The 15,011-nt window shown below is 47.5% G+C and overlaps 1 protein-coding gene across 3 annotated transcripts in view; it reads left to right on the top strand.

Moving 5' to 3' along the window:
• The window catches only part of itpr1a (inositol 1,4,5-trisphosphate receptor, type 1a), an 88,653-nt gene that overhangs the window by 12,234 nt on the left and 61,408 nt on the right, over window positions 1–15,011 (top strand). For all 3 annotated transcript variants that reach the window (XR_008387096.1, XM_053636367.1, XM_053636368.1), the window contains exons 4-10: window positions 2,635–2,750; window positions 3,701–3,787; window positions 3,865–4,023; window positions 6,536–6,634; window positions 6,886–6,969; window positions 7,078–7,224; window positions 7,320–7,415. Coding sequence is in view for 2 of the 3 variants with exons in the window: in XM_053636367.1 (XP_053492342.1) it covers window positions 2,635–2,750; window positions 3,701–3,787; window positions 3,865–4,023; window positions 6,536–6,634; window positions 6,886–6,969; window positions 7,078–7,224; window positions 7,320–7,415 (788 nt within the window). In the remaining variant the exon portion in view is untranslated. The remainder of the gene's footprint in view (window positions 1–2,634; window positions 2,751–3,700; window positions 3,788–3,864; window positions 4,024–6,535; window positions 6,635–6,885; window positions 6,970–7,077; window positions 7,225–7,319; window positions 7,416–15,011) is intronic.

The following is a 15,011-nucleotide window of genomic DNA, read 5'->3' as shown; positions in this document are numbered from 1 at the left end:
ACACACATACACACACACACACAGACACACACTCACACAGACACCCCTACACCACCAATACAACATCTACAAAACACACACACACACTCACACACACGCAATTATACACACACACATACACATTCACACACATATACACCCACACAATTATACACACTCACATACTCATACACATACACACACACACGCACACACACAGCATGTCGGATAAGTTGGGATTTGCAGAGAGGAGGGAAAAGTTCTGTAATGTTCCTGTAGGAGCTGCAGCTTTACCAAATAAGGAGAGAGGGGGAGCGTGAGAGAGAGAAAGGAAGAGAGAGATTTGAATTAAATTGAATTGAGAGAGAGGGAGAGAGAGAGGGGGAGAGAGGGAGAGAGAGAGAGGGCGGAGAGGGGGGGAGAGAGAGGGCGGAGAGAGGGGGGGAGAGAGGGGGAGAGAGAGGGCGGAGAGAGGGGGAGAGAGAGAGGGCGGAGAGAGGGGGAGAGAGAGGGGGAGAGAGAGGGAGAGAGAGAGAGGGTGGAGAGGGGGAGAGAGGAAAAGAGGGAAACAGAAAGACAGAGACAGTAAACTCGTTTGTTGGAAATTCACTTGAAAAACAGCTAAATACTGTAGGGTCAACCAGAGGAATCTAGGATATCACACACACACACACACACACACACACACACACACACACACACATAATTTAGAAGTTAAATATGACTCAATGTTCAGTCCTGGGTTATAGGATTTTAAGGATCTGTGCATATGTGTGTGTGTTTTGTAGATGTTGTAATTGTGGTGAAGGGGTGTGTGTGTGTGTGAGTGTGTGTGTGTGTGTGTGAGTGTGTGTGTGTGTGTTTTGTAGATATTGTATTGGTGGTGAAGGGGGGTGTATGTGTGTGTGGTTTGGTGAAGCTCAGGGCTGTGTCAGCTGCAGTTTAATGTTCTCAGAAGTGCTAGCTGGAGAGGTCAGAGAAACACAGGTCATACACCTCCATGTATACCTGCTTGGATTGGGGTTAGCAGGACTCGCCCCTGCAGTTGGCCTGGGCGTGGTGTCCACAGGTGAGTGTCTGGTGAGTGAACGGAGATGTGGAGCCATCTTATTCTCACCACCTGCATGATGAAGGGTGGGGTTCAGGTGTAGTTCCAGTCGGACCGCAGGCATGAGATGTAGACATGAGACGATACGAGATGTATTTCAATACAGGCTTCAAGAGATAATATTTACACAAATAAAATATTACTTTTTAATACATTTATATATATACCACCTAATATACCCCACCCCTCGACAGGTGCGGCTGTAACGAGTGTTATTCATGTCACCTGTCAGGGGTTTTAATGTTATGGCTGATCGGTGTATTTTGTAATGTTAAATGTATTGACATTGCTGTGGTTTGGACCAGGATTGATAAAAGAAGGTGTAATATTCCCCCATTTCCCCAAACACATTAGTGTCCACTCCTACTGCTGTTTCACATCCACCTGGAATGCAGGAGTGTGTCACACTACACAAACACATCAAACAATGGAGATTTTATTTTGTATATTTCCTCATGCTTGCAGAATTCATTTCTGGTTAGTCCTCTGCGAACACAACACACCACACACACGAGCTGCAGCTGTCTGTGTTCTGGATCTGCTGTGGATTCTCTATAGTGTGACAGTGTTGAGCAGTACTGTAGCGCACTACAGGCCGTTTCAATATACTTCTTATTTTTTATTATTAAAACTGAAATAATGCACTACATGAAACACGAGTTGAATTCATCTCACCAGTATTCTGTATCTTGGAATTCAAAACCATGAAATTCTGTCAGACAGTCTTAACCGGATTAGAGGCTTGGAATGGAAACTGGCTTTGGGAATGTGGAACGTCAGTGTACTGGCAGGGAAAGAGCCTGAGTGTGTGAGATGGAAAGGTCTGGAATAGATAGAGATGTGAATGGATGAATATCCATTATCCACACACACACTCACACACACACACACACACACACACACACACACACACACATACACACTCACACACACACTCATACACACACACATACACACTCACACACAATCACATACACACACACACACACACACACTCATACACACACTCACACACACTCATACACAATCACATACACACACACACACACACTCACACACACACACATACACGCTCACACACAAACTAATACATACACACACACACACACACACACACACTCACACACACACAAACACACACATATACACACACACATACATATACACACACACACTCACACACACACACACACTCACACACACAAACACACACACACACTCACACACACACAAACACACACATATACACACACACACCGTCACATCTTTTCCAGTTGGAGTGTAGCTCATCACAGTTTATACTCTCACCTGTGTTTAATCTCTCTCTCTATCTCTCTCTCTTTCTTTCTCTTTCTCTATCTATCTCTTTCTCTACTTTTTCTCTCTCTCTTTCTCTCTCTCTTTCTCTCTCTTTATTTCTTTCTCTCGTTCTCTCTCTCTTTCTCGTTCTCTTTCTCTCTCTCTCTATCTCTCTCTCTATCTCTCTCTTTCTCTCTCTATTTATCTCTCTCTCTTTCTCTCTCTCTCTCTCTCTCTCTCTTTCTCAGACTGTTTGTTCAGACTGTGTCCGATGAACAGGTATTCAGCACAGAAACAGTTTTGGAAAGCTGCCAAACCAGGAGGAACGAGTACTACTGACACGGTTCTGCTCAACAAGCTACATGTGAGCATGCTGGTTAACTGAGCTAACATGAGATATCTACAAGCTGAGGTTTTGATTAACTAGCGGTTAGCCAACCAAAGCTACGTTGGCTAATGTATTGAGGATATTCTGATATTTTTTAGTGTGCTGTGACATTGATCTGGCTAGTTTCTTCATTTCAGTTGAGTATTTTAGTATTTTCTGGCTAGCTCCGCCCCCACAGCCTTAACCTTAAACAACAGTTTACAAAGCAAATATACAGTCCCTACGAAAGTATTGGAACAGCAAGGCCACTGAAGACATTTGGGTTTGCGATCAAATGATGAATATGAGACGATAGATCAGAATTTCAGATTTCGTTTCCTGATATTTACATCTTGCTGTGTTAAACAACTTGGAACATGGTGCATATTTTTTCACCTACCCATTTTTCAAGTGATCAAAAATATTGGAACATGTGACTGAGAGGTGTTTCTTGTTGCCCAGGTGTGTCCTGTTAAATTGATTTTATAACCAATTAATAGCTCTGAATATCTACTCTTGGTTTGAGCCCTGGGTTTCGTCTTCATCAGGGGGAAAAGTGGAAGGTTTTAGACTGGCCAAGTCAATCACCAGACCTTCACCCAACTGAGCAGCATTTCACCTCCTGAAGAGGAGACTGAAGGGAGAAACCCCCCGAAACAAACAACTACTGAAAGACGCTGCAGTAAAAACCTGGAACAACTTCATAAAGTAGAGTTTGCAGTTACTACAAGCAAGAGATATGCAACTAAATATTAAGTATTATTTAGTTTAGTTTACGTTAAGACTATCTGTTCCAATACTTCTACTCACCTAAAAATTGTGTGCTCTGCCACCAAAGGTGCCATGTTCTAAGTTGTTTAACACCTCTAGATGTAAATATCAGGAAATGAAAGCAGAGTTTTTTAAGGGGTCAGTGTTTCAGGTCATTTCTCATCTTACATCTTCAGCACGCTGCTGATTTAGAGAAGAAACAAAATGAATCGGAGAATAAGAAGTTGCTGGGGACCGTCATCCAGTATGGAAATGTCATCCAGGTAAAGTAGCCTACATACAAACACACAGACATTTTAATAAACCCATGTCATCTACAGTACCAACTCTGTCTGTTTAGCTGCTCCACCTGAAGAGTAATAAATATCTGACTGTGAATAAGCGTCTGCCGGCTCTGTTGGAGAAAAATGCCATGCGAGTGACTCTGGATGCTGCAGGAAACGAAGGCTCCTGGTTCTACATCCAACCGTTCTACAAGCTACGCTCTATAGGAGACAGCGTGAGTGTTACTGTACTGCTCTATAGGAGACAGCGTGAGTGTTACTGTACTGCTCTATAGGAGACAGCGTGAGTGTTACTGTACTGCTCTATAGGAGACAGCGTGAGTGGTACTGTACTGCTCTATAGGAGACAGCGTGAGTGTTACTGTACTGCTCTATAGGAGACAGGGTGTGTTACTGTACTGCTCTATAGGAGACAGGGTGTGTTACTGTACTGCTCTATAGGAGACAGCGTGAGTGTTACTGTACTGCTCTATAGGAGACAGCGTGAATGTTACTGTACTGCTCTATAGGAGACAGCGTGAGTGTTACTGTACTGCTCTATAGGAGACAACGTGAGTGTTACTGTACCGCTCTATAGGAGACAGCGTGAGTGTTACTGTACTGCTCTATAGGAGACAACGTGAGTGTTACTGTACCGCTCTATAGGAGACAGCGTGAGTGTTACCGTACCGCTCTATAGGAGACAGCGTGAGTGTTACCGTACTGCTCTATAGGAGACAGCGTGAGTGTTACTGTACTGCTCTATAGGAGACAGCGTGAGTGTTACTGTACTGCTCTATAGGAGACAGCGTGAGTGTTACTGTACTGCTCTATAGGAGACAGCGTGAGTGTTACCGTACTGCTCTATAGGAGACAGCGTGAGTGTTACTGTACTGCTCTATAGGAGACAACGTGAGTGTTACTGTACCGCTCTATAGGAGACAGCGTGAGTGTTACTGTACCGCTCTATAGGAGACAACGTGAGTGTTACCGTACCGCTCTATAGGAGACAGCGTGAGTGTTACCGTACTGCTCTATAGGAGACAGCGTGAGTGTTACTGTACTGCTCTATAGGAGACAGCGTGAGTGTTACCGTACTGCTCTATAGGAGACAGCGTGAGTGGTACTGTACTGCTCTATAGGAGACAGCGTGAGTATTACTGTACTGCTCTATAGGAGACAGCGTGAGTGGTACCGTACCGCTCTATAGGAGACAGCGTGAGTGGTACTGTACTGCTCTATAGGAGACAGCGTGAGTGGTACTGTACTGCTCTATAGGAGACAGCGTGAGTATTACTGTACTGCTCTATAGGAGACAGCGTGAGTGGTACCGTACCGCTCTATAGGAGACAGCGTGAGTGGTACCGTACCGCTCTATAGGAGACAGCGTGAGTGTTACTGTACCGCTCTACAGGAGACAGCGTGAGTGTTACTGTACTGCTCTATAGGAGACAGCGTGAGTGTTACTGTACTGCTCTATAGGAGACAGAGTGAGTGTTACCGTACTGCTCTATAGGAGACAGCGTGAGTGGTACTGTACTGCTCTATAGGAGACAGCGTGAGTGTTACTGTACTGCTCTATAGGAGACAGCGTGAGTGTTACCGTACTGCTCTATAGGAGACAGCATGAGTGGTACCGTACTGCTCTATAGGAGACAGCGTGAGTGTTACTGTACCGCTCTATAGGAGACAGCGTGAGTGTTACTGTACCGCTCTATAGGAGACAGCGTGAGTGTTACTGTACCGCTCTATAGGAGACAGCGTGAGTGGTACCGTACTGCTCTATAGGAGACAGCGTGAGTGTTACCGTACTGCTCTATAGGAGACAGCGTGAGTGTTACCGTACTGCTCTATAGGAGACAGCGTGAGTGTTACTGTACTGCTCTATAGGAGACAGCGTGAGTGTTACTGTACTGCTCTATAGGAGACAGGGTGTGTTACTGTACTGCTCTATAGGAGACAGCGTGAGTGTTACTGTACTGCTCTATAGGAGACAGCGTGAGTGTTACCGTACTGCTCTATAGGAGACAGCGTGAGTGGTACCGTACTGCTCTATAGGAGACAGCATGAGTGGTACCGTACTGCTCTATAGGAGACAGCGTGAGTGTTACTGTACTGCTCTATAGGAGACAGCGTGAGTGGTACTGTACTGCTCTATAGGAGACAGCGTGAGTGTTACTGTACTGCTCTATAGGAGACAGCGTGAGTGTTACTGTACTGCTCTATAGGAGACAGCGTGAGTGTTACCGTACTGCTCTATAGGAGACAGCGTGAGTGTTACCGTACTGCTCTATAGGAGACAGCGTGAGTGTTACCGTACCGCTCTACAGGAGACAGCGTGAGTGTTACTGTACTGCTCTATAGGAGACAGCGTGAGTGTTACTGTACTGCTCTATAGGAGACAGCGTGAGTGTTACCGTACTGCTCTATAGGAGACAGCGTGAGTGTTACTGTACCGCTCTACAGGAGACAGCGTGAGTGTTACTGTACTGCTCTATAGGAGACAGCGTGAGTGTTACTGTACTGCTCTATAGGAGACAGCGTGAGTGTTACCGTACTGCTCTATAGGAGACAGCGTGAGTGTTACCGTACCGCTCTACAGGAGACAGCGTGAGTGTTACTGTACTGCTCTATAGGAGACAGCGTGAGTATTACTGTACTGCTCCATAGGAGACAGGGTGTGTTACTGTACTGTACGTGTGTTTGTGCATGTGTGTGTGTGCCTGTGTGTGTGTGTGTGTGTTTCAGGTGGTAATAGGTGATAAGGTTGTGTTAAATCCTGTGAATGCTGGACAGCCTCTTCATGCCAGCAGCCATCAGCTTGTAGATAATCCAGGATGTAATGAGGTAAGAAAACAGACACACACACACACACACACACACACACACACACACGCAAACACGCACACACACACACAGGCACACACACACACACAGGCACACACACACACACAGGCACACACGCACACACACAGGCACACACACACGCACACACACTGACACACACACAGGCCACATGCCCTTATGCTGTATTATCAGTTCTGATGTCTTTTCCCCTATTCCTGGCTGCCGCGTGTGTGTGTGTGTGTGTGAATCAGGTGAACTCTGTCAACTGCAGCACAAGCTGGAAAATTGTCCTGTTCATGAAATGGAGCGATAATCAGGAGGTCATTCTGAAAGGCGTGAGTTCATTTATATTTTTCATTATCAACATATAGAACCTGCACATATCTCACATTCTTATAGAGCACCATAAAGAGTGTGTGTGTGTGTGTGTGTGTGTGTGTTAGGGGGATGTTGTTCGGTTGTTCCATGCAGAGCAGGAGAAGTTTCTAACGTGTGATGATCATCGTAGGAAGCAGTATGTCTTCTTGCGGACAACTGGACGCCAATCTGCCACTTCAGCCACCAGCAGCAAAGCACTCTGGGAGGTGGAGGTCAGTGTGTGTGTGTACATCCACACTGACATTTGAGATTTTGTCAATATTATTTCAATGTGAAACCAAGCAGATGTTGTGTGTGTGTGTGACAGGTGGTGCAGCATGACCCCTGTAGAGGAGGAGCCGGTTACTGGAACAGTCTGTTCAGGTTTAAACACCTAGCGACTGGTCATTACCTTGCTGCAGAGGTGACACTTACAAACAATGTCTGTGTGTGTGTGTGCGTGTGTGTGCGTGCGTGTGTGTGTGCGTGTGCGTGTGTGCGTGTGTGCGTGCGTGTGTGTATGTACGTGTGTCAGAGTGCGTGTGTGTGTGTGTGTGTCAGTGTGGGTCTGTGGGTGGGTGTGTGTGCATGCGTGTGTGTCAGTGTGTGTGTGTGTGTATGTGTGTGCGTGTGTGAGTGTGTGTGTATGTGTGTGTGTATGTGTGTGCATGTGTGAGTGTGTGTCTGTGTGTGCATGTGTCTCTGTGTGTACGTGTGTGTGTGTTTGTATGTGTGTGCATGTGTGTCTGTGTGTGCGTGCGTGTGTGGGTGTGTGTGTGTGATGGGGTTGTGTGATGGAATGGAGTTAGTGTTATCACCCTGAAGTTTTATTGATTATTTACTATAACTGTAAGTGTTTTATTCCTCAGAAATTTATTAATGATTAAAATTAATATTCATTAAAGAACAAGCACAAAATTACACAGCGTACTTTTTATCCATTTATTGTTACTGTACATGTCACTGAAACGAGTTAGTTCCTGTTGTCTCTTACATTATAGCAGCTATAAACATTTGTTCCCTCACCATCCCTCTCTCTATTCTCTCTCTATTAACTCTCTCTTTATTCCTTCTCTCTATTCCTTCTCTCTATTCTCTCTCTTTATTCCGTCTCTCTATTCTCTCTCTTTATTCTCTCTCTCTATTCCCTCTCTCTTTATTCCCTCTCGTCATGTTATTAAGACAGTAACGTGTGGTGTTAGTGAGTAAAGAACAGTGAAGAGTGTACTCTCCTCTGTGCTGAAGATGTGAGAAACTGAAAGTTAGATGTTTAGGTCTGAGTGGGAGACAGGAGAAAAGTGCGAGCCTCCAGGACGTCTTTATAGCAAAGAAAAGTCCTCAGTTTGGACAGTGTATACACTCACCTGCCAGTTTTTTAGGAACACCATACTAATACAGGATAGAACGTCGGGGTTACGCATGTAACCCTGTTCCCTGAGAAGGGAACGATACGTTGCATTTAGCATAACAATATGGGGGCGCCCTTGCGCGCGTGACTGGTATCTGAAGCTTGTGTAAAATCATGCCTCTACTTATAGGCCTGCCATGATCAGGTGACGTGGCAATTAAGCGCGTCGCATGATATATATATATATATATATATATATGACACCCGTGACCCACGCCACCAGCCTCTATTATCTGAAGCAAAGACGCAATTCACAGCCCTGCCCTGGTATGACAGAGCTATGCAACGTCTCGTTCCCTTCTCAGAGAACAGGGTTACATGCGTAACCCCAATGTTCCCTTTCAAAGGGAACTTCGACGTTGCATTTAGCATAACAGTATGCAAACGGGAATACCCACTCTGTCATACCGAGGGTACGGCCTGTTCAAAAATACCCAAGCCCGAGGGTCACTGCAAGACACTCGAGCCCGGGGTGGAATGAAAATCCAGGCTGTAATAACGAATGAATGTGTGTGGTGTAGACCATCCCGCAGCAGCACACACATCCTGTAAGGATACCCCTTTGGACAAAGCCTTCGAGGAGGCGACCGCCCTAGTGGAATGAGCTCTTATGCCCAGAGGCGTGGTGAGACTGTGTGCCTCGTAAGCCATAGAGATTGCTTCCACTATCCAATTAGAGATGCGCTGCTTCGACACAGCATCACCTTTACTGTCGCCGCCAAAGCAGACCAGCAGCTGCTCCGACTTACGCTACTGGCCGAAGCGGTGGACGTAAGTACAGAGAGCCCTTACTGGACACAGCAGGTGCATCCTCTCTTGTTCCGGTGTGAGGAACAGAGGAGGGCAGAAAGCCTGCAACACCACAGGGTGGGCAGCCGATGTAGGCATTTTAGGAATATAATCCGGCCTAGGATGCAGGAAGGCCTTGGCTAACCCAGGGGCAAAGTCAAGGCAGGAAGGGGCAACAGAGAGAGCTTGTAGATCTCCCACTCGCTTGAGAGATGTCAGGGCCAGTAGAAGAGCTACCTTTAGAGTCAGAAGCTTCTCAGAGGCTGACTCTAAGGGCTCAAATGGGGCCCCTGACAGACTTTCCAAGACCACAGAAAGGTCCCAGGAAGGTATGTCCGGCCTGCAGATGGGCCTCAGCCGTCTGACACCATGCATGAACCTCGAAGTTAGAGGATGTTGCCCCACAGAAGCTCCATCAACAGGGGCGTGGCTGGCCGAAACGGCGGCCACGTAAACCCTGATTGTAGAAGGAGCCAACCCTGCTGAGAAACGTTCTTGTAAGAACCCCAGGGCTGTAGCTATTGCAAAGTTCACTGGGTCTAGCTGACGTTCCTCACACCACAAGACAAAAAGCCGCCACTTGAGCACATACAATTTTCTTGTGGATGGTGCTCTAGCGTTTAACATGGTCTCTACAACCTCAGTTGTGAGACCAGAATCTATGAGCTGGTGCCCCTCAGGGGCCAGTCCCACAGTTTCCATAGTTCTGGCCGAGGGTGATAAATCAGCCCTCCGGCTTGAGACAGTAGATCCCTGCGGATGGGAATCTCCCAAGGAGTGCCGTCGAGCAGGGAAATTATCTCCAAGAACCATATTCGAGCTGGCCAATAAGGTGCTACTAGCAACAGACGTAGACGGTCTTGGCAAACTCTCGCTAGAACGTGTGGGAGCAGAGCGATCAGGGGGAAAGCATATAGACGTGACCAAGGCCACGTGTGCACCATGGTGTCCAGCCCCAATGGTGCAGGAGAACCACAGTGGGCAGTGTGTTGTCTCCTCGGAGGTGAACACATCCACTTCCGCTTGTCCGAAACTCCACCATATGGACTCCACCACTTGTGGATGGAGCCTCCAAGCCCCGGGCTTCAGCCCCTGCCTCGACAGGATGTCTGCCCGGAATGTACATTGCACTCACTGACAAGAACTTTCCCTCTGCCCAGAGAAGGATTAGTTGCGCCTGCCTGAACATGGGGCGTGAACGTAACCCTCCCTGGCGGTTGATATATGAGACCACCGCTGTGTTGTCTGACACAACTAGCACATGGTGACCTCTCAACTGAGGAAGAAAGAATTTCAGTGCTAGGAATATGGCCCGCATCTCTAGGCAATTTATATGCCACTCCAGATGAGGGCTGCTCCAAAGACCGTGATCTGGGCAGCCATTTAAAGCTGCATCCCAGCCCATGAGGGACGCATCTGTCATTACCGTTTTGCGGTAAGGAGACGCCCCTAGAGTGTGACCCGAGGCTAAAAACTGCAGTCACCTCCAAATACTCGGAGCACGTAGGCATCGCCCCGTGACACTGATTACTCTCAGAGGTTTCATCCTCGGATGAAACCCCCGACTTTTCAGCCACCACAGAAACAGTCTCATGTGCAATAGGCCCAACGGTATGACGTTGGCTGCTGCTGCCATAAGGCCCAACAGTCTCTCTTAGAGACTGGAGGGGATGCCCAGACCTAGTTTTATCTTGCTCAAAGTTGATAGGATCGATCCTACGTGTGTTGGGGATAGAAACGCCCTCATCGTAGTAGAATCCCATATAACCCTTAGAAAAGTTGTCCTCTGCACTGGAGAAAGCATACTTTTCTTGAGGTTCAACCTGAGCCCCAAGCTCCTCATGTGGGCGAGAACAACATCTCGATGTTGAACCGCCTGTTCCCTGGATCGTACTAGAATTAACCAGTCATCCAGGTAGTTTAATACACGGATGCCCTGGAGTCGCAAGGGAGCCAGAGCAGCATCCATGCACTTTGTGAAGGTGCGAGGGGATAAAGCTAGCCCGAAGGGAAGAACGCGAAATTGGTATGTGTTTTCTCCAAATGCAAACCTCAGGAACTTCCTGTGACTGGGCAATATTCCTATGTGGAAATATGCATCTTTCAGATCTATCGTCACAAACCAGTCCTCGGACTGGATCTGTGGCACGATAAGTTTGAGCGTCAGCATCTTGAACCTGTATGTCTGAAGAGTACGGTTCAGATGACGCAGATCTAAAATTGGCCGCATACTCCCATCTTTTTTGCGGACCAGGAAATAACGGCTGTGAAAACCTCCTTCCCTTAGGGAACGGGGTACATGTTCTATGGCCCCTTTGTCCAAAATTGAACTTACTTCCTGTGCTAACATTGGGCTCTGCTCTGTGCTGACAACTGTGGTGAGCACACCTCTGAACCAGGGGGGTCAAGCTCTGAACTGGACCTGGTAACCCTTTTCTATGGTAGACAGAACCCATGGAGACGTGTTTGGCAGTAGTTTCCATGCTGCCAAATGGTCTTTCTGTGATGTTAGCTTTTCCACATTTCGTTGGTGGGAAAGCATCAGATTTCCGTCGCCCTGTGACAGCTCGCTGACCAGAGAAGACTGAAAACGTGGGATGGCCTTGGCCAGGGCAGATCCTACAGTAGCACTGGGGGCTAACTGCCCTAGCAACCTCATGCCCCCTGATACATCCCTCCGTGGCCAATCAGGACTGTTCCTTCCTTGACAGCTTTGCTTTTATGATCATTCTTAGATCAGGCCTCTTAGCAGGCTGTGGCTGTGGCCGGCTGGTCCCCCTGGCTTTCTGTGGGGGGAGGCGGGCCGCCACACTCGTCTTCTGCGTCTCCCTCGCACTAGCGCTGGCCCGGGCTCCACTCATGGAGGCCCGTGCGAACTCGACACAACGGGGAAGGAACTGGCTGAAGGCTGCCGTTTGCTGTTTTTCCTCACGAAACCTGTCGGCGATGGCATTAACCGCGACGCCAAACAGGCCGGAAGGTTTAACAGGGGCTTTCAGCAAGGAGACCTTATCTTTGTCCCCCATTCCTAAGAGGTTGAGCCATAGGTGCCTCTCCGCCACAACCAGGCTACCCATTGAACGGCCGATATGACGGGCTGTTTGTTTGGTCGCCCGGAGAGATAAATCTGTGGCGCGGCGCAGCTCTGCCACTGCCTCGGGCCCAATTCCCTCCCCAGTATCTAGCTCACTCAGCAGGTCTGCTTCGTAGGCCTGCAACACTGCCATTGTATGCAGGGACCCACAAGCAAGACCCGCTGCCGCATAGGCTTTTCCCACCAACGCCGAGGTGGCCTTACATGGCTTAGAAGGTAAAGTTGGCCTCCCTAAATTACCTGCCGTTGATGGAGAGAGGTGGCTCGCAAGCGCCTCCTCCACCTTTGGCATTGCTAAATAGCGGTGCTGCTCACTCCCCATGACAGCTGAGTAATCAGACATTGCGGGGTTATACAGTGAGAGAAAAAAGTATTTGATCCCCTGCTGATTTTTTACGTTTGCCCACTGACAAAGAAGTGATCAGTTTATAATTTTAATGGTAGATTTATTTGAACAGTGAGAGACAGAATAACAACAAAAAAAATACAGAAAAACGCATGTCAAAAATGTTATAAATTGATTTGCATTTTAATGAGGGAAATAAGTATTTGACCCCCTCTGCAAAACATGACTTAGTACTTGGTGGCAAAACCCTTGTTGGCAATCACAGAGGTCAGACGTTTCTTGTAGTTGGCCACCAGGTTTGCACACATCTCAGGAGGGATTTTGTCCCACTCCTCTTTGCAGATCTTCTCCAAGTCATTAAGGTTTCGAGGCTGACGTTTGGCAACTCGAACCTTCAGCTCCCTCTGCAGATTTTCTATGGGATTAAGGTCTGGAGACTGGCTAGGCCACTCCAGGACCTTAATGTGCTTCTTCTTGAGCCACTCCTTTGTTGCCTTGGCCGTGTGTTTTGGGTCATTGTCATGCTGGAATACCCATCCACGACCCATTTTCAATGCCCTGGCTGAGGGAAGGAGGTTCTCACCCAAGATTTGACGGTACATGGCCCCGTCCATCGTCTCTTTGATGCGGTGAAGTTGTCCTGTCCCCTTAGCAGAAAAACACCCCCAAAGCATAATGTTTCCACCGCCATGTTTGACGGTGGGGATGATGTTCTTGGGGTCATAGGCAGCATTCCTCCTCCTCCAAACACGGCGAGTTGAGTTGATGCCAAAAGCTCCATTTTGGTCTCATCTGACCACAACACTTTCACCCAGTTGTCCTCTGAATCATTCAGATGTTCATTGGCAGACTTCAGACGTGCATGTATATGTGCTTTCTTGAGCAGGGGGACCTTGCGGGCGCTGCAGGATTTCAGTCCTTCACGGTGTAGTGTGTTACCAATTGTTTTCTTGGTGACTATGGTCCCAGCTGTCTTGAGATCATTGACAAGATCCTCCCGTGTAGTTCTGGGCTGATTCCTCACTGTTCTCATGATCATTGCAACTCCACGAGGTGAGATCTTGCATGGAGCCCCAGGCCGAGGGAGATTGACAGTTCTTTTGTGTTTCTTCCATTTGCGAATAATCGCACCAACTGTTGTCACCTTCTCACCAAGCTGCTTGGCAATGGTCTTGTAGCCCATTCCAGACTTGTGTAGGTCTACAATCTTGTCCCTGACATCATTGGAGAGCTCTTTGGTCTTGGCCATGGTGGAGAGTTTGGAATCTGATGGCTTGATTGCTTCTGTGGACAGGTGTCTTTTATACAGGTAACAAGCTGAGATTAGGGGCACTCCCTTTAAGAGTGTGTTGCCAATCTCAGCTCGTCACCTGTATAAAAGACACCTGGGAGCCAGAAATCTTTCTGATTGAGAGGGGGTCAAATACTTATTTCCCTCATTAAAATGCAAATCAATTTATAACATTTTTGACATGCGTTTTTCTGGATTTTCTTGTTGTTATTCTGTCTCTCACTGTTCAAATAAATCTACCATTAAAATTATAGACTGATCATTTCTTTGTCAGTGGGCAAATGTACAAAATCAGCAGGGGATCAAATACTTTTTTCCCTCACTGTAAACACGGCTAGTGTATGGTGTTCTCCAGAGGCATGATATCTCATCATGCACTTCTGGAAAAAAGGGGAGTTTTCTGCGGTGTGAGGGAGCGTTGTATTTATTTTCACTGGAGAGGAAGTGCTCATCCAGCCTGCTACGAGCCACTTCCTCTTCCCTGGGCCAGTCTATATTAAACTTTTCAACCGCCCTAGTGATAACCTCAAGCAGCTCTTTATATGCTTGAGAGCTGCTGTCGGTTTTTGGTGCAATGGCACACACTACCGACTCCTCGGAGTCGGTGAGATTGTTTTGGCTTTCCATAGGGGAAGGAGGAGTCGCGACGCGAGCTCTAAAGTCAGGCGGAGAGCCGGACCCGGAAGACAGAGCAAGAGATAGAGCAGCGCTCATCTCCGTCTCCTCTTCCAAATCCGTACGAGAACCCCACGACCTTAGCTGGCTGGCTGCCTCGGCAGCGGCCGGCCCAGATCCGCGAGGCTCTGAAACCCAGCTCCCTTCGGACGAGAAGAGGGCGAGTCGAGAGCGTAGTTGCCTAATCGTGAAATGTTCACAATGCTGACAGTCAGACCCCGCGAGGGCTGCTGTAACATTCTCTACGACCAAACACTTCACACAGAAAACGTGTCCGTCTCCTCCCGTGATGAAACGGGAGCAAGGCGTAACACACTTTCTGAAATCTTTCTCGCTCATTACTTCTCTCTCTTTTCTTTTCTTTTCTTTTTTTCTAAAAAAGGGATAGAAAAGTTCAGAGATTTTGAGAAAATATAG

This window comes from Ictalurus furcatus, chromosome 11 (genome assembly GCF_023375685.1).
Source record: "Ictalurus furcatus strain D&B chromosome 11, Billie_1.0, whole genome shotgun sequence".
In the NCBI taxonomy this organism is placed as follows: domain Eukaryota; kingdom Metazoa; phylum Chordata; class Actinopteri; order Siluriformes; family Ictaluridae; genus Ictalurus; species Ictalurus furcatus.
Note: the sequence above shows the minus strand (reverse complement) of the source record. Positions and strands in the feature narration are given on the sequence as shown.